The sequence below is a fragment of the Bombina bombina genome, chromosome 6, assembly GCF_027579735.1.
Source record: "Bombina bombina isolate aBomBom1 chromosome 6, aBomBom1.pri, whole genome shotgun sequence".
NCBI lineage: Eukaryota > Metazoa > Chordata > Amphibia > Anura > Bombinatoridae > Bombina > Bombina bombina.
The window spans coordinates 1,099,773,078-1,099,791,993 of NC_069504.1; the positions used below are offsets into that span (position 1 = coordinate 1,099,773,078).

Genomic DNA, 18,916 nt, shown 5'->3' on the forward strand with positions numbered 1-18,916 from the left:
ACAGACTGCATCATCATCAAACTAAGTTTAATGAACAAAAACGTTTTTTTACTTGCATTTTTCTGCAATCAGTTCTCTGCATGTTAGATAATATTGGGTCTACACCTATGCTATGCATTTCAATCTGCAGTGATTAATGAGCAGTTAGGCACCTTCACCTCAAGCAGCTGGACAGGAAGATAATAGGGAAGTGGCTGCTTGATAGCTAATGTCTGTTCTATGTACACAGATCAATTTCAGACCTGTTAAGTTGCATAACTTTACTGCAAAACAAGCGGACAGCTCCACCTACTGGCTATTTTAATTAGTGCACATGACTGAAAAAAAAGGTTGTTATTCTGAAACGGCGCAAATTGAACCAGCATAAGCCGAGGGCCACCTGTGTATATATATATATATATATATATATATATATATATATATATGTAGAATGAAAGATGTGTGTAGATACGGCGCTGGGGATTCCTAGAAAAGCTAGTTGGTGTAGTGTCAAATTGCAGCCCTAGAAAACCTATCAAATGTGATTAGTAAACCTATATACTAGTCACCTGATAGAGCTAGTTGTGTAAATAAAAAAGGGAAAGGGGGGAGTGGGGAAATTGTGTTTCTAGTGGCGCATACACTAAATATTATAATCTCAAATAGATGCCCTATAAAGGGGGTATATATAACCTTGTGGTCAATCTATAATTGGTATTCAAAGATACTATAATATGGAAAAACCTATACAAATAAATCTAATGTAATGCATAGGCTGCGTATAATTTCTTAACCACAATAGCTATTGGTAGAATATAAAAGATATATAATACAGTTGGAATATACAAAAGTACCACCGTAATGATATCTGCAACATATATAAATGAAAAAATATATATATATTACATGAGTAAATACATAGATAAATCAGGAGCTACGCATAATATGCATGATATAAGAAAAATGATGTAGCTTGTCTCTATCAGAGTTCGTAACAAATAGAGTCCATAATATTCTCATAAAAAGGAAATAGTAGATGAATAAATTAGCAACTTCTACTTACACTCCTTGACCTCAATCGTATGAGGTAAGTGCCGCACAGTGTGTTAGAAATGAGGTCTCCAGTTGGCAGTCGGTTTGCACCCTGTCCAGGTAGGGACCCTCACTCTAGTTAGGATAAGGGAGATACCCGCTCAGATAACCCCTGCTCACCCCCTTGGTAGCTTGGCACGAGCAGCAGGCTTATCTCAGAAGCAATGTGTAAAGCATTTGCACATAACACACAGTAACACAGTGAAAACACTACAAAAGGGCACCATACCAGTTTTAGAAAAAAATAGCCAATATTTAACTATTTAAAACAAGACCAAATACGATAAAAATCCAGCATACAGTAATAAAAATATGAATGCTGCAAGATGTATTAAAAAACACAGACCCTTGCAGTCGATAGCTCCACCTGGGGCTATCATGGCGTCGTGATACACAAAACCAACAGTTCAGGCTGGCCGCGGCGTCGCGGGCCAGCTACGGTGTCGGGAAGACCCGCAAACAGTACCTTGGATTTGAAGGGCGTCATGATCCTTGCCGTGAGCTCCGGAGAGCGGCGTCGCTTCCGGAGTCGGTGCAGGAGTCGACGGGCCCTTGGTGTTCACACGCGTTGCGGATCGAACTCTGGGCTGATGAAGTGAGGTGCGCCGGTGTCGGGGCTGCGGTGCGAAGTGGGACAATGCGATGTGCGGTGCCCACAAGTTAGGGTGCAGGCAGCGGCTCAGTGACGGCATCCAGCGGCGTCGGTGAGACCAGGGCTGCGGTGTGAAGCGGGGCGGTGCAACGTGTGGTGTACACAGGTCACGGTGCAGGCAGGGATGCCTGGTGACGACACTGGAGTCGATGGTGCTGGCATCAGGGGGCCGGGGCAGCAGTGCGGGATGGAACGGTGCTTTGTGTACCTCACGAGCGGTGTCCACAGGCCATGGTGCAGGCAGCGGCGCCGGTGTCAGCAGGAGCGGTGGCGTCGGGGATGCCCAGACTGCAGTGTGAGCAGGCGATGCCGGAGTGCGGGGCCCACAGGTCGCGGTGCGAGCAGCGGCTCAGTGAAGTCATCCGATGACGGCGTCGGTGAGACCGGGGTCGCGGTGCGAAGCGGGGCAATGCGGATCTGTGCGGCGTCGACAAGTCACGGTGCAGGCCAGCGGCATCGGTGGTGGCGTCGCAGTGATTTCTCCTCTTGAACAGTGCAAAACACACAGTTCCCAGTGCTGCAGGTCGAGGAAACTGAAGTCTTTGGTGTCCCTGAGACTTCCAACAGGAGGCAAGCTCTACTCCAAGCCCTTGGAGAACTTTCTCAAGCAGGACACACGGCAAAGTTTACCCTATGCACTCTTTTCAGGCAGAAGCAGCAACTGCAGGCCAGTCCAGCAAAGCAACACAGCAAAGGGACAGTACTCCTCCTCCAGCTCTTCAGCTCTTCTCCTTGCAGAGGTTCCTTGTGAGTCCAGCAAGATCCTAGAAAGATTCCAGAAAGATTCTAAAGTCTGTAGTTCTGGGTGCTCATCTTATACCCATTTTGGCCTTTGAAGTAGGTTTACTTCAAGAAGATTCTCACTTGCTTGTGAAATCCTGCTTTGCCCAGGCAAGGCCTCAGGCACACACCAGGTGGTTGGAGTCTGCATTGTGTGAGGGCAGGCACAGTCCTTTCAGGTGTGAATGACCACTCCTCCCTTCCCTCCTAGCAGAGATGGCTCATCAGGAAATGCGGGCTACACCCCAGCTCCCTTTGTGTTACTGTCTAGTGAGAGGTGCAAACAGCCCAACTGTCAAACTGACCCAGACAGGGAATCCACAAACAAGGCAGTCACAGAATGGTTTAAGCAAGAAAATGCTCACTTTCTAAAAGCTCAGGGACCCCAAACTCCACCTGTCCATCTGCTCTCAAAGGGAATCTACGCTTTAATCATTTATAAAGGTAGCCCCCATGTTAAACTATGAGAGAGATAGGTCTTGCAACAGTGAAAACCGAATTTGGCAGTATTTCACTGTTAGGACATATAAACCATATTACTATATGTCCTACCTTAACCATACACTGCACCCTGCCCATGGGGCTACCTAGGGGTGTCTTACATGTAAGAAAAGGGAAGGTTTAGGCCTGGCAAGTGGATACACTTGCCAAGTCGAATTGGCAGTTGAAAACTGCACACACAGACACTGCGGTGGCAGGTCTGAGACATGATTACAGGGCTACTTATGTGGGTGACACAACCAGTGCTGCAGACCCACTAGTAGCCTTTGATTTACAGGCCCTGGGCACCTCTAGTGCACTTTGCTAGGGACTTACCAGTAAATCAAATATGCCAATCATGGATAAACCAATCAACAGTACCATTTACCTAGGGGGCACTTGCACTTTAGCACTGATTAGCAGTGGTAAAGTGTGCAGCGACAATAAACCAGCAAAAACAGAGTCCAAAACCAGGAGGTCAGAAGGCAAAAAGACAGGGGAGACACTCCAAAAAGCTGCCAGATCTAACACATGTCCGCTCTAGCTGAGAGTAGGGGGAACTACCCAACCCTTGGGGAGTCCTCCTCACTAAGGCAGAAGAACCTGGACAGACCATCAGCGTTGGTGTGTTCTGTACCAGGGCGGTGTTCCACTGTAAAGTCCATCCCCTGTAGGGAAATGGACCACCTCAACAGTTGTGGGTTCTCACCCCTCATCTGCATTAACCATCTGAGGGGCCTGTGGTCGGTCTGAACCCGGAAGTGAGACCCAAACAAGTAGGGTCTTAGCTTCTTCAGTGCTCAGACCACAACAAAAGCTTCCCTTTCAATTGCACTCCACCTTTGTTCCCTGGGGAGTAGTCTCCTGCTAAGGAAAACTACAGGCTGGTCTAGGCCCTCTTCGTTTAGCTGCGAAAGTACTGCTCCCACACCATGCTCAGAAGCATCTGTCTATACCACAAACTCCTTGGAGAAGTCAGGGGCCAGTAGCACGGGGGCCATGCACATGGCTTCCTTTAGAGTGTCAAATGCGGTCTGGCATGCCTCAGTCCAGATCACCTGTCTGGGCTGCTTCTTAGAAGTCAGCTCTGTCAAGGGGCCAACAATGGTGCCATATCCCTTGACAAATCTCCTGTAGTACCCGGTGAGGCCTAAGAAGATAGGTCTTGCAACAGTGAAAACCGAATTTGGCAGTATTTCACTGTTAGGACATATAAACCATAATACTATATGTCCTACCTTAACCATACACTGCACCCTGCCCATGGGGCTACCTAGGGGTGTCTTACATGTAAAAAAAGGGAAGGTTTAGGCCTGGCAAGTGGGTACACTTGCCAAGTCGAATTGGCAGTTGAAAACTGCACACACAGACACTGCGGTGGCAGGTCTGAGACATGATTACAGGGCTACTTATGTGGGTGGCACAACCAGTGCTGCAGGCCCACTAGTAGCATTTGATTTACAGGCCCTGGGCACCTCTAGTGCACTTTGCTAGGGACTTATTCGTATATGAATGTGCTTACATCAAATACCCTCAATAACATATGAGGTAATTAAAAACTTTCATGCCATATAATGCATAAATTGTTAAAATCCCAGAGATACAAAGAGTGCACAATATGCAAATGTTTTGTGGAGTCCTGACACGTTTCGAAGAATATAAACACTTTCCTCCCTTCTTCCTCAGAGGCTATTACCGTTTGCTATAAAAAAAATTGGTTTAAAAATGTACGGAGCGGTGGCACGCCCCTTTGTTAGTCCATTGGTTAATAGGAAACACCATTACGTGGAGGCCTCGTGTTCTCATATCACATGGTAATTCATTCAGTTGATAGGGTCTACTTTTATGTACAAACCAAGGCTCCATTGTAAGTTGCCATGACTACTCGTAGCAATATTAAATATAATGAATGTAGCATAGGGCTGGTCAACTAGCTATCATAACAATGAAGAATTAAATCTATTGGCTCAAATTAGATATGTTCAACACAAAGTTGGTAAGGTTACTTAAAAGAATTGCTATAGCTGTGTACTATTGTATTTATATTAAACAGCAGCCTAGGAAACGAGTAGATATCTATGGGCTAATAGCAATTACTTTGAAAAGCATAAAAATCCTTTAAAACATTTTTTAAAACTAAGAAAGAAAATACAATATTAGTATATTGGAGGACAAGGGGCCTCAAACGAGGCAACAAAGATTTAGGGGATGTAGAGGAGGAAGAAAGAATGGGGGCAAAAAGGAAAAAGTCAATACAGATACTACAAACAGATACTACAAACAAAGATGTAAAAACTAAAATATTTAATCTGTCAAACAAAACCTTTTCAGATAAATAAATGGAAGTCCTACAAAAGGGGCTATCATTTGCTCCCACAAAAGGACCAAATCCATTTCAACTTTTTCTAGACCTCAACAAATTCACTAGGAGTCTTACCCTGAAAAGACATTTTGAAAAGAATAAAAATAAAGTAGACCTAAATGAGAATAAAGAGGGACTTCCAAGTATACAAGAAACTGATTTTGACACTCTAAATGTCCTTATATCTCTCTCGAAGAGAATATAAACATATTAGGGACTGAAGGAGATTTGGAACCAAAAAATAAAATCCACACTAATTTGAAGCCTAGATCTACTTTTTTCCCTGTACAGTCTAAAGGTAATTACATACCAGTATTTTCAAAAATGGTGCAAGAAGATTTTGACACCCTATGTAAAAACTATAAAATTAAAAAAGATAATATGGATAAAAGAGATAAGGAGTTGATAAGAAACTTGGAGAAAGACAAAAATATTATAATCCATGAAGTGGATAAAGGAGGTGGTATGGTAATTCAAAATAGGGAAAATTACCTAAGAGAAGTCAACCGAATGCTATATGATGTAAATACATATAGAAAATTGGCTGGAAATCCCACCAAAAGATATCTAGTGGAATATAAACATCATTTAGATAATGCAAGACATCAAGTTATACTCAACGAGGAGGAGAGTAAGTATTTAAGGAATGATACACCAACCACAGCTATCTTCTACCATCTTCCCAAGGTCCATAAGGACCTGTCCAATCCCCCGGGAAGACACATAGTCTCGGGGATAGATTCCCTAACATCGAGACTGTCTGAGTACATTGATATTTTTCTTCAACCAATGGTACCAAATTTGAAGTCTTTTTTAAGAGATACTCCTGATACAATGAAAACATGTAACAAAATTAAATAAGAAAGAAGGCTACATCTGGGTCACATTAGATGTTAGTGCTTTATACACTAACATCCCTCATGAGAAAGGCATAAAGGTAATGGATTTCTGGCTAAGAGGGGAAACAACCCTCCCACGCTGCCACCAAGAATTTATATTAGAGTCGGTTAGATTTATCTTGGAAAGAAATTTCTTTCTATTTGAGAGAAACTATTTCCTCCAGATCAATGGCACAGCAATGGGGACAAAATTTGCCCCCAGCTATGCCAATCTCTATATGGGATTGTGGGAGGAAGAGAACATTTGGCACAATAATGAATATCTCCCCAATATTGTCATCTGGGGGAGATATATTGATGATATTATCTTCATTTGGAATGGGACAGAAATAGATCTAGATATCTTCATTAAACAATTAAATATAAATGAGTTCAATCTAACATTTACAGGAAAAAGAAGCAATACAGAGATAGATTTTCTGGATGTTATATTTTTCCAAGAAAATCAATCCATACAGACAAAACTGTACAAAAAAGATACAGATAGTAATGGTTATCTGCATGCCCAGAGCGGTCATAATCGGAAATGGATTAACAACATACATATGGGACAATATCAAAGACTAAAAAGAAATTGTTCCAAAAAAGAAGATTTTGAACAAAAGGCGAAAAACCTCACAAAAAGATTTTTTTTAGCTAGGGGATATAACACATATAAATTAAAAAATACCTTTGAAAGAGTAAACACTATGGATAGAACTATATTATTAAATATAGGGAAAACAAAGAAGACACAATATATTGATACTAATTATAATACAGTAAATTTCATTACTACTTTTAACGAAGGATCCACAGAAATTAAACATATTATAATGAAACATTGGAACATCCTGAAAAAGGATGAGTTGCTTAAAAATATAACAGAAAAAGCACCTAAAGTGATATATAGGAAAAAACGCAATCTAAAAAATATTTTAGCTCCAAGCCAATTAAAAGGAGATTCTGTCATAAAGAAACATTGGCTAAGCAAATCAACTATTGGATTCTATAAATGTAATAGACACAACTGTATTGCTTGTGAACATAATTTTATGAAGAACAAGCCTACAAAGAAAGTATCATCCACAGTAACTAAAAAAAGCTATGAAATAATTCATAACCTCTGAGCCCACTATTTAAGGAAAAATAACCAAGACCCAGGTTGTTTAAGAGGAACATTTCTAGAATACATTCCTGAGAAGAAAAGAGGTTGAAATAGGGAACTACAACTCCGCAAAAGAGAGACCTTTTGGATTTATACATTACAAACATTGGTACCCTATGGTCTCAACAAGGACATTGACCTTGCAGCCTTTTTGGTCTAATTTTTAAACCATAATTTTTAAATATTAGTGTTCCAAATAAAATCACTGCCTCCTTATAACTGCCATAAAACATAAGAAATAAAAATATTCTGAAATATATCTTATTAATAAATAAGTTTGGATAGCAGATTGGGAATTTTAATAACACAAAAAAAATTTAACAGAAAATTACATTATGCGTATTGGTTTGAATTATTTTAAGCTAACATTATAATTCCATGGTCTATCCTAACTTGTCTATTTGCCAAAAGGATATCCAAATATTTATATTCTATTCTATTACTTTTTAACTACACAATTTTTTTATTTTATTTTTTATAATTAAGTCTAGATTGTATTCTATTTGTTCTTGAAGTTTTATTATTTTTAATTTCATCAATAATATTTAGCAACAGTATCAATAACATTAACAATTTTTAATGTTTTAAGATTATATGATAAGAATAGGTATACTAGTATTGTATTTTCTTCCTTAGTTTTAAAAAAAGGATTTTTATGCTTTTCAAAGTAATTGCTATTAGCCCATAGATATCTTCTTGTTTCCTAGGCTGTTGTTTAATATAAATACAATAGTATACAGCTATAGCAATTCTTTTAAGTAACCTTACCAACTTTGTGTTGCAAATATCTAATTTAAACCATTCGATTTAATTATTTGTTGTTATGATAGCTAGTTGACCAGCCCTATGCTACATTCATTATATTTGTTATTGCTATGAGTAGTCATGGCAACTTACAATAAAGCCTTGGTTTGTACATAAAAGTAGGCCCTATCAACTGAATGAAGTACCATGTGATATGAGAACACGAGGTCTCCACGTAATGGTGTTTCCTATTAACCAATGAACAATGGACTAACAAAGGTGCGTGCCGCCGCTCCGTACATTTTAAAACAATTTTTTGATAGCAAACGGTAATAGCCTCTGAGGAAGAAGGGAGGAAAGTGTTTGTACCCTTCGAAACGCATCAGGACTCCAAAAAACGTTTGCATATTGTGCACTCTTTGTATCTCTGGGATTTTAACAATTTATGCATTATATGGCATGAAAGTTTTTAATTACCTCATATGTTATTGAGGGTATTTGATGTAAGCACATTCTTATACTAATACATTTATGGTATATTCTATACGGAGTTGCACTATTGTTTACTCTCTCCCCTTACATGCCAAATACGCCCGGGAATGGATTCTGAAGAGTGGACACGCTATCAGCAATACATCTCAGCACAACGTTCTATCATGATCCTGAGGGACTCTCCATGCACTGTGCGGCACTTACCTCACACGATTGAGGTCAAGGAGTGTAAGTAGACTCCCAAAGGGATCCGTTGTTTGAAGTTGCTAATTTATTCACCTACTATTTCTTTTTTATAAGAATATTATGGACTCTATTTGTTACGAACTCTGATAGAGACAAGCTACATCATTGTTCTTATATCATGCATATTATGCATAGCTATGTACTTACTCATGTAATATATATATTGTGTTTATTTATATATGTTACAGATATCATTACGGTGGTACTTTTGTATATTCCAACTGTATTATATATCTTTTATATTCTACCAATAGTAATATTGTGGTTAAGACATTATACGCAGCCTATGCATTACATTAGATTTATTTGTATAGGTTTTTCCATATTATAGTATCTTTGAATACCAATTATAGATTGGCCACAAGGTTATATATACCCTCTTTATAGGGCATCTATTTGAGATTATAATATTTAGTGTATGCGCCACTAGAAACACAATTTCCCCACTCCCCCCTTTCCCTTTTTTATTTACATATATATATATATATATATATATATATATATATATATATATATATATATATATATATATATATATATATATATATAATCTTCAGCAAAAACAGGAACCAGACAGGATTTCTTCAAAAACAAGTAAACCTCCCCTTCCTCAGAACATAAAGTGTACAAACACACTGCACCTTAAATAAGCAAACAAATACACAAACACCTCCCACTTCCTGTTCAGAAAAAGCACCAACCTCTCACTACTTCCGGTTCAAAGTGCATGACCCGGAAGTGCTTAAACCAAGTACTTCCGATATGTGTTTACATTTCAGTGCCAATAATACTCTTTATTTGAAAACCCACACATTATTCCATTGTGTACATTTTGAGTGTTAATACATTGTGTCCTCAACACTTAGACAGCAGCCTTAGTACACACTATTTAACAGGAGTTAATTGACCTTAATTAGCTGCAGGTGAGAAAGCATTAGCTTGTAGGGAAAACCTGAACTGGATTCCTCACCTGCAATTCTCTACCACATCCAAACTGTGGAGTGGATTACCGGCCCGATATACACAATTACATAATACATTTTTTTATTTTATTTTTATTGAGGTGCTTAAGTTAGGCATACAAATAGTATAAACACAAAGGAAATTGTCATTCAGTACAAAAGGAAAAATGTACAGTCCAGCTTAGTTCTATAATGGTATAGTAAATATTCTGCACAGCTTACCTATGAAATTAAAAACAGTTATTGATGGCAAAATTAGATACATGGTGCCTATTCATAAGGGAACCTTCCATATCAAATCTAATAGGTCGCTCTTGGACCTTAAATAAAGAAACATGACTAGTAGTAAGGAAAGGTATAATGGAAGGTAGAGACCACTCTTGGATCTCACTATGCTAACGTCATATTTTATTTTTCTAGATGATAACACGGGATACACCCTCATTTATACCCATCATAGGCCTCGCTTCCATTGAGTCGTTAAAAATGGAGCCGTAAGCTACCGAAGCGGCCGACAGCTAAAAGTAATTTACGGCTGCATTTTAGTACCAGGTTTCCATTGAAAAGATTAGCGTGTTGCGCGCAGTCGCTCTTTTCGGCCGTACGTAAGTTTGCGTTGCCAACCGATGTCGGATTTGTCGAAAAGCGCGCCATAACAAGTGCATTGCCATGGTAACCCGACCTCTGTCTATAAGAATACCGGTTTGCGCCTGCGCTCTTTACCTGTGATCGCCTCTAGAGAGAAAGACACGGGAGCTAGTTGCGTTGGTAGGAGTTTTGGGTTTTTGAGAGTTGTTTGAGAGTTAGTGGAGAGTTTGATATTTGATTTTCATATATTCTTATTGTAGGCCTCATATAATATTAGGAACACACACACACATCCATACATTAGTTAATTAACACACATTAGTTTATACACACAAATACACACACACACACATACACACTTTTATTTGATACAAACACATTCACATATTTTTTTCCATTAACCCCCATATCCCCATCTTCCTTTATTACTCCTTTCATTAATCCCCTTATTCCACTTCCCATCCCCCCTTTGACTACCTTTCCCTTCCTCACTATATAACTTTTTTTTTTATATATATACATTTTTCCCATCCTATTTATTTTTTACATCCCATATTTTTTGTTTCATTTGACTATATAGCTCACCCCTTTCTTCATTTGCATCCCTTATTATTTGTCTATAATTTTGTTCTAATCCTCCTTAGTTTTTCCTTTTTCATTTACATCCCTTTGTTTATTTTCACCCCCACATTTTATTTTTATTTTGAGGGATATAGAATAGAGATAGTTAGGGTCTAGATAGGTTAGGTAGTTAGTTTTGGGGCTATTTAATATAGGGTTTAGTTAGGTGACTTAGTGTAGTTAGGTAAGCTAGGGACTTTAGTGTTAGGTTAGAGTTAGGGAGGAAGGAGAAAGGGATGGATAGGCCTAGTGGAGTTGGGAAGGGGGTGGCTAGGGGGAGGGCAGTGGTGAGGGTGGATAGAGGGAGGGGGAGGGGGGAAGTAGGGAGTAGTATGGGCAGGAATAGGGGCCGAGGTTTGGGTGGAGGATTTGTCCTTCCTCAAACCCTGGCAGAGGAGGGAAGGAGAGAGGGTGGAAGAGGAATGGAGGTGGGAGGAGTGAGGAGGAGTCAGCCTCAGCTAGGCACAAAAAGAAAAGGGAAAGTGGGGCAGACTGTGGCAACTGGGGGTGGGGCTGGTGGTAGCCTGTCACAGCCTGCAGGGACAGAGGAGGTAGAGAGGGCTGGTCCCCAGTCACAGGAGGGAGAGTCTGTGTCTGCTGGCCCTTCAGGTGTGAAGGGCAGGCTTAGAGAGGAGAGGTACTCTGAGGAGGAGAAGGAGGCTCTTGTTGAGGCATACTTGGAGAGGGCAGCTCAGCTGGAGAACCCTAACCTGAGGCCGGCTGTCCGGAATAAGCTGTGGGAGGATATTCGAGTGGCAGTCAGCTGCTTAGGACGTAATCGTTCTATTGCCAGCATTAAACACCGCTATCATGACTGCAGGAGGGAAACCAAAGCTAAGCTGGCACAGCAGGCCAAATATGCACGTGGGACAGGTGGTGGTCCTAGCAAGAGGATACACCTAAGGTCATGGGAGGAGATGATGGCCAATGTCATCTCAGATGAATCTGTTTACGGATGTAAGGGGACAATGGACACATCAGTGCCAGCTGAAGAGGTCCATGAAGGTGAATATTAAATATCATATGTAATAAATGTTTTATTTCTAACAAATATATGTTAACATCAGAAATATATATCGGCTTTGTTTTTTAAAATATAAATGTAATCATACACATGTGTAATACAGAATATAGAATGTTCATATATTATATATGTTTAGTAATCATACACATGTGTAATACAGAATATAGAATGTTCATATATTATATATGTTTAGTAATCATACACATGTGTAATACAGAATATAGAATGTTCATATATTATATATGTTTAGTAATCATACACATGTGTAATACAGAATATAGAATGTGCATATGTTATATATGTTTAGTAATCATACACATGTGTAATACAGAATATAGAATGTTCATATATTATATATGTTTAGTAATCATACACATGTGTAATACAGAATATAGAATGTTCATATATTATATATGTTTAGTAATCAATTGTGTTCAAGCATCAGTGGAAAACATACCTATGTAGGATCAGTACAAGTAATGTTTTACATGGTTCAAAGTCTAATTTGCACAGTAACTTAAAGTGATAGTAAACCCAATTTTTTTATTTCATGATTCAGATAGAGCAGCAATTTTAAGCAACTCTCTAATGTACTACTATTATAGATATTTCTTTGTTCTCTTGGTATCTTTTTCTGAAAAAGTAGGAATGTAAGCTATGGAGACTTTGCATTTTTTGTTCAGAACCCTGGCTAGCGCTCGTGATTGGTGGCTACATTTAGCCACCCAATAAGCAACAGCAACCCAGGTTCTGAAACAAATATTGTCTGGCTCTTAAGCTTTACATTCTTGCTTCTCAAATAAAGATACCAAGAGAAGGAAGAAAATATGATAATAGGAGTAAAATATTAAATGTTGACTAAATTTGCATGCTCTGTCTGAATCATGAAAGTTTAATTTGTACTTCATTGCCCCTTTAATGGCATCTTAACATAGTTGTAGTGGATATATTCATCCTGATTTCTGGAGTGGCTATCTGCTCAAACAAGCAAGGGTATAGATTTAAATTCTTTCTATCTATATCATATATATGGACTATGTGTAATACAAAGAGTCGCTTAGAGGCACAATCTTTAAATATACACCTCTGGTTAAATATGTTTAAGTTCATACAGAAATTATATATATATATATATATATATATATATATATATATATATATATATATATATATATATATATATATATATATATATATATATATAAAACTATATCTATAAAATTGATTTTCAAATGTTAGATGTTTCATCAGATTAATTTATAATTACAATTTTTTTTTCAGAATTGGAACATGAGTATGAGTCCTCAACAAGACCGGAGGCCAGTGATGTTCCGGAATTCAGTGAGGAGGAGGAGGGGGATGTTATTGAAGCTGGATACTCCTACCTCAGCATACTTGAAGGAGATGAGCAACAGCCACTGGCCTATGAGGTTGAAAATGTTCCTGGCCCATCCCCATATTCATCTGGGAGGACATATCATCAGATGCAGCCTCCACCACCACAGCATTATCAGATGCATCCTCCACCACAGCATTATCAGATGCATCCTCCAACGCAGCATTATCAGATGCATCCTCCAACGCAGCATTATCAGATGCATCCTCCAACGCAGCATTATCAGATGCATCCTCCAACGCAGCATTATCAGATGCATCCTCCACCACCACAGCATCGGCAGATGCCTCCTTCATCACCACAGCATCAGCAGATGCATCCTCCATCACCACAGCATCAGCAGATGCATCCTCCATCACCACAGCATCAGCAGATGCATCCTCCATCACCACAGCATCAGCAGATGCATCCTCCATCACCACAGCATCAGCAGATGCATCCTCCATCACCACAGCATCAGCAGATGCATCCTCCACCGCAGCATATGTACTATATGCCACCTCAACAACACATTCAGCACCCTCCCATGGCACAACAAATGCCGCCACCACTACCACCACCACAACAATCACCACCACCCCCCACCAATGTCTGTCCTCAATTGGATATTGAGCCACCCACACAGTCCCCAAGACTGAGTGACGACAACCTCACACAGAGCCAGGAATATGTGCCGGAGACACCTATACAGCCACAAGTGCCCCCCATGGAATCCAATATCCCCGCGCAGTCCCAGCAGGATGCTCTACTGAGGCTCATTCACAGGGAGCTTAGACTTACTAGGCTCCAGCAGCAGCAGGATTTCAGGAGGCTACAGAGCCAGATGGACATACATAATGCTGCACTCGTCCGCCTGGCAGAGGCAGTGGAGAGGGTTGCAGATAGGCCGCAAACTCCCTCCTCACTCGCATCCTCCGTTATCTCCCTGCAGGACCCTGAATCACATCTTTTAGCCTCCCAGCCAGCTGGTGTGCGTCGCACAAGACGCCACACTTCCATCCCAAGTACCTCTCCTCCAAAGGCCAAATCCCGCCGCAAGCATTAAGAAGTATTTTTCTTTTTAAATTCTTTCAAGATATATAATATCTAATTTTTTTATGAAGCACTTTCTTAAGTGTGATTTCCATCTCATAAGTATGCATATATTTTTCAAATCAAAATTAGAAAATATATTTCAAAATTGTTTTAATAGCTGTTTATTTTCAAAAACATTAACAGCTTTATTCATTTTTATTTCACATGATGTCAATTAATATGCAGGTGTAAATTGATGATAAATGTATGTGTCCTTTTATTGAGGATATTATGCCGTTTAAGAATACTTGGGGATACGTGTCTGAAATTTATACAGTATATGCTATCTAACATTGGTCAACGTGACATGTGTAAATGTTATGATTTATATTCCACAAGCATATGTTGTTTGCTCCTTCAGATGAAGCTAATAAGGCTTATACAGTTATAGAAGAGTTGAAAAGTAAATATTCCTTCCTGTTGATATGGCCAAATACATTGCATTCATTATAGTCCTATGTGGAATGTAATATCTGAAATATATACCTATCATGACTAACGCACTCCTTTTTGTCAAGATTATTATTCAATATTTAGAATAATTAGATAAATGTATCTTTATGATATTTAAGCACTGGTGTATACACAACATATATGTGATTGCCATGATATAGAGGTGATTAATACATTTTAATTGACATCATATGAACAGACACAGACTCTCCCTGGGACCAATGCACAATGCACTTTTAAATTGTTTCAATAACTCCATGTTAAAGACAATACTTCATATCTCTTGAAGTATGTCATATTAAGCACTTATGTATTTTGGTTAATAGTCTAAATATTGCAAATGTATTATCTGCTTTAGCAGACATGACATTACATATATTTTATAAATATTAGTACTATGACACATTATAACTTTAATGTGTCATCGTTTTGTATTGAATAAATATGATTTTCACATTGAAAATTACATTTGAATGAGGGTAAATCTGTAATAATAAAACTCATCTTCATGATAAAAAGATTTTTTCCTTTGACTTATTTTTCTATATTATTTTCTATGAGGTAACCATGCCATTCAAGTGTGCAATCTCAGGGGATTGTATGTATTGATAATGTATCTTTATTTTAAGGATTATATTATATCTGGATTTGTCTCTTTGAAATGAGCATCTGATATATTTCTTAAAGGGATAGCCTATTAAAAATAAAACTCAGGAATTAGAGCATGCAGTATTTATATACTTAAATATGTAATCCTATAATCTATTTAACTTAATTATCATCTGTAATTTAATAAAACAGGAATGTTATCTTAGGAATCTACCCATTTTGAATCTGCACATGGGGAGCGCTTGATGATTGTTGTCTAAATGTAGGCAACAATCAGCAAGTGCACCACAGGTGATGAGCATTAAATGGAATGGCTCCTAAACTTAAATACATGATTGAAATAAGAAACATAAAAGGATTAAATTGATTATGAGTACATATGTAAGTTGATTGGATTTGAATGATTTATCTGGTTCATTAATGTTTTATTGTGAACACACTCTTCCTTTTTTTTTTTAAAGTGACATAAATTCCATTATTTTGCTAAAACATATATATTTAAAAGCAAATCTAATATATTTATATTCTTTATATTTCTTAATATTCTTAGTATCCTTTGATTATAGTTTTATTTAGGTAAGATCAGGAGCAGCATAGAACCTATGTTGGAGCTGTTTATTGTTGCCAACATACAGTATATATCCTGTCTGTCATTGGTTCACCCATGTACTCAATTTTATTAACCAGGAGTGCATAGCTGCTCTTTAAATAATTATACCAAGAGAACAAAGTCATATTTGGAATATAATTAAAATGATATTTTAGATAATTATGTTATACATAAATCATAAGATGAATGCATTGATTAGTACATAGCTGGAAATAAAGAAACATTCACCATGACTATATTTGAGTAAAGTATACATTTATTTAGGGAAAATGTGGTAAATATAGGGATGAGGAGAGAGGGAGGGGAGTGGTATTCCATTTCTGAGAATCTTCAATCTATAAAACATTAAAAGAAACAAATGTGTATTATTAAAAAACATAATCATAAATAACTAAAAGGTCTCATTACAATACTATAAAAATACCTGAAAAGAATTCTTGAATAGTTGCAGATCTCTCCAAATGGGCATTGAGGGGTTGGGGATGATTAATTACATCAGGCTCAAAGATTTCACCTGGGGGCTGTGGTGTTGGAAGTAAGTCGTTCAACATCCCATGCTCCTGTGCCATGTTGTGTAGACAGCAACATGCCACTATGATTTTAATAGCTTTTTCCGGACTGAATTGGAGATCCCCCCCTGATCTGTCCAGGCAGCGAAAGCGCATTTTTAGAACACCAAACAGTCGTTCTATTATAGCACGTGTTCGGATATGTGCTTCATTATATCTGTATTAAAAGAACAAGAAATATGATTATAATATATAATGTGAAGACAAATCAAATACTAATGAGCTAACTACATTCCTGGTTTGATCTTATAAATCTTTAAACCATTTTATATATATATAAATATATTTATATTGAAGCAGAGAGATTTATAAATGCTTCACTGATAATAGATGATTTGTATTTTGACTGTCCCTTTAAAGGCACTCAGTACAACATTGTTATGTCTGTGATAGTGATATATACACACACACACACACAAGATAATCAAGCAACAAATGTATGTGCACAAACACAGATATATAGCTTAATAAAGGGGCAGGAGCCCCGAAACGTTGCTCAATAAAGGTGCTGTTGCTCCACAGAGTGCTACCTGTGTGTTCTATTTCATTACATTTACTGGGACTTTGGAAAAGGAGGTCCTCCAGGTTTGCACCTACATTCACCCAAGAGTGATTTAAAGGGACATTCCTATGAAGTGTGTACTGGTCCTACTTTTCTACAGATTATAGTGAGCATTTTGCAAGGCACAATCAATATTTCTGACACACATGAGCAGAAAATAAATATATATTTTACCTTAATTCAGCAGGCCCAACAACCTGGTTCTCTTTCAATGGTGTCCAAATCCATTTTTTAAGAGGATATGCAGAATCTGCTAAAATATGAATGCATAGATATACAGTATATATATATATAGATATAGATATAGATAGATAGATAAACACACATCTTTCCATAAAGCAATGTATGACATAAAATAATGTTATGCATATGTCTTACTATGACATAGTTAATATATATATTTTAAATGATTAACAATTTATTTATTTAATCAATTTCACCCCCTTAGACACATACATAAAGGATTATAAAGCAATGAAACAATAAAATGTCAAAATATTGAACACATGAAGGCATCATAATATATACATAAACACTTACCGAGGAGATGTCCTTCAGGCATTTGATTTGTCTCAAACAATCTCCACACACCAGAATTCCTGAGGATGTAGGCATCATGGCTACTTCCTGGGAACCCTGCCACAACATTTAATATGCGCATGTTTGCATCACATATAATCTGCACATTTAAGGAGTGGAAGTGTTTCCTATTTCTAAATATTATCTCCCTGCGCACAGGGGGTCTTAGGGCAATATGAGTGCAGTCAATGGCCCCAAGGACATTGGGTATGCCACCTAAAAGAAAAAAGTCCCTCTTAACATCACGCCAACCTCTGGGTGATGTGGGGAAAAAAATAAATTTTCTGCAATTATCATAAAGTCCATCAATAACTTTTGAAAGATGCTTAGAAAGAGTGGACTTATGCACCCCAGTTACAATGCCCCCTGTCACCTGAAAGGATCCAGAAGCCAAAAAATGAAGTGCCCCTAGTAGTTTGGTCATTCCAGGGACAGCCCTGCTTGAATAGCCCTGGCTTTCCAGCCTATCTTGCAACAGGGCATATAACTGATATATTTTCTCCCTGTTGAGCCTGAAACTTTCAAACACCTGCTGCTCATTCAGGGTTTCTATATCCAGCCTCACTCTGGGGATGTCAGGCCTACGCTGTCTAACTTCAGCATTGTCAGCTTCTCTCTCACCCTGCATTTTGAAATATCTGTTCTGAGGTTAGGCTAGGTGTGGTCTTTTTTTTATAGCTGTGTGTTGCTTGTTAACATATGTGAAACTGGTGATTGCAATGAATAACATGGGGGGGAGGGCTTATCTTCATCTCATCTAATCCTTAATTTAATGAACAGTTTGAAAGTATATACTTACTCATGACTTTTATTTTTGATATGAACTATAATTTCAAAATATATGTAGTTACATATCGGAAATTCAAAGACACTGAATGTAATTATTATATTTTTCAATTTAAATATATCAGCCTTTATCATAACAGTTAAAAGTAATTATTAAAATTATATGATTTATATAGGTCAAATATATATATACAATTATCATACATATAT

The 18,916-nt window shown here is 38.0% G+C and overlaps 1 protein-coding gene across 1 annotated transcript; it reads right to left on the reverse strand.

Annotated features, from left to right (window-relative positions):
• Positions 1-16,448: 16,448 nt before the first annotated feature.
• On the reverse strand, positions 16,449-18,826 carry LOC128662469 (putative nuclease HARBI1). The gene is made up of 4 exons (XM_053716256.1): positions 17,882-18,826; positions 17,516-17,594; positions 16,635-16,936; positions 16,449-16,545 (listed from the first exon to the last, which is right to left on the reverse strand). The coding sequence occupies exons 1-4, from the start codon at positions 18,546-18,548 to the stop codon at positions 16,541-16,543; spliced, it is 1,053 nt and encodes a 350-aa protein (XP_053572231.1). The 5' UTR covers positions 18,549-18,826; the 3' UTR covers positions 16,449-16,540.
• Positions 18,827-18,916: the final 90 nt, after the last annotated feature.

Coding starts and splice junctions, on each gene's coding strand:
- LOC128662469 (XM_053716256.1), bottom strand. CDS start 18,548: ATGCAGGGTGAGAGAGAAGCTGACAATGCTGAAGTTAGACAGCGTAGG. Junction 17,595..17,881: donor GCCTGAAGGACATCTCCTCG/GTAAGTGTTTAT, acceptor TTCATATTTTAG/CAGATTCTGCATATCCTCTT. Junction 16,937..17,515: donor GTTGGGCCTGCTGAATTAAG/GTAAAATATATA, acceptor CTTTTAATACAG/ATATAATGAAGCACATATCC.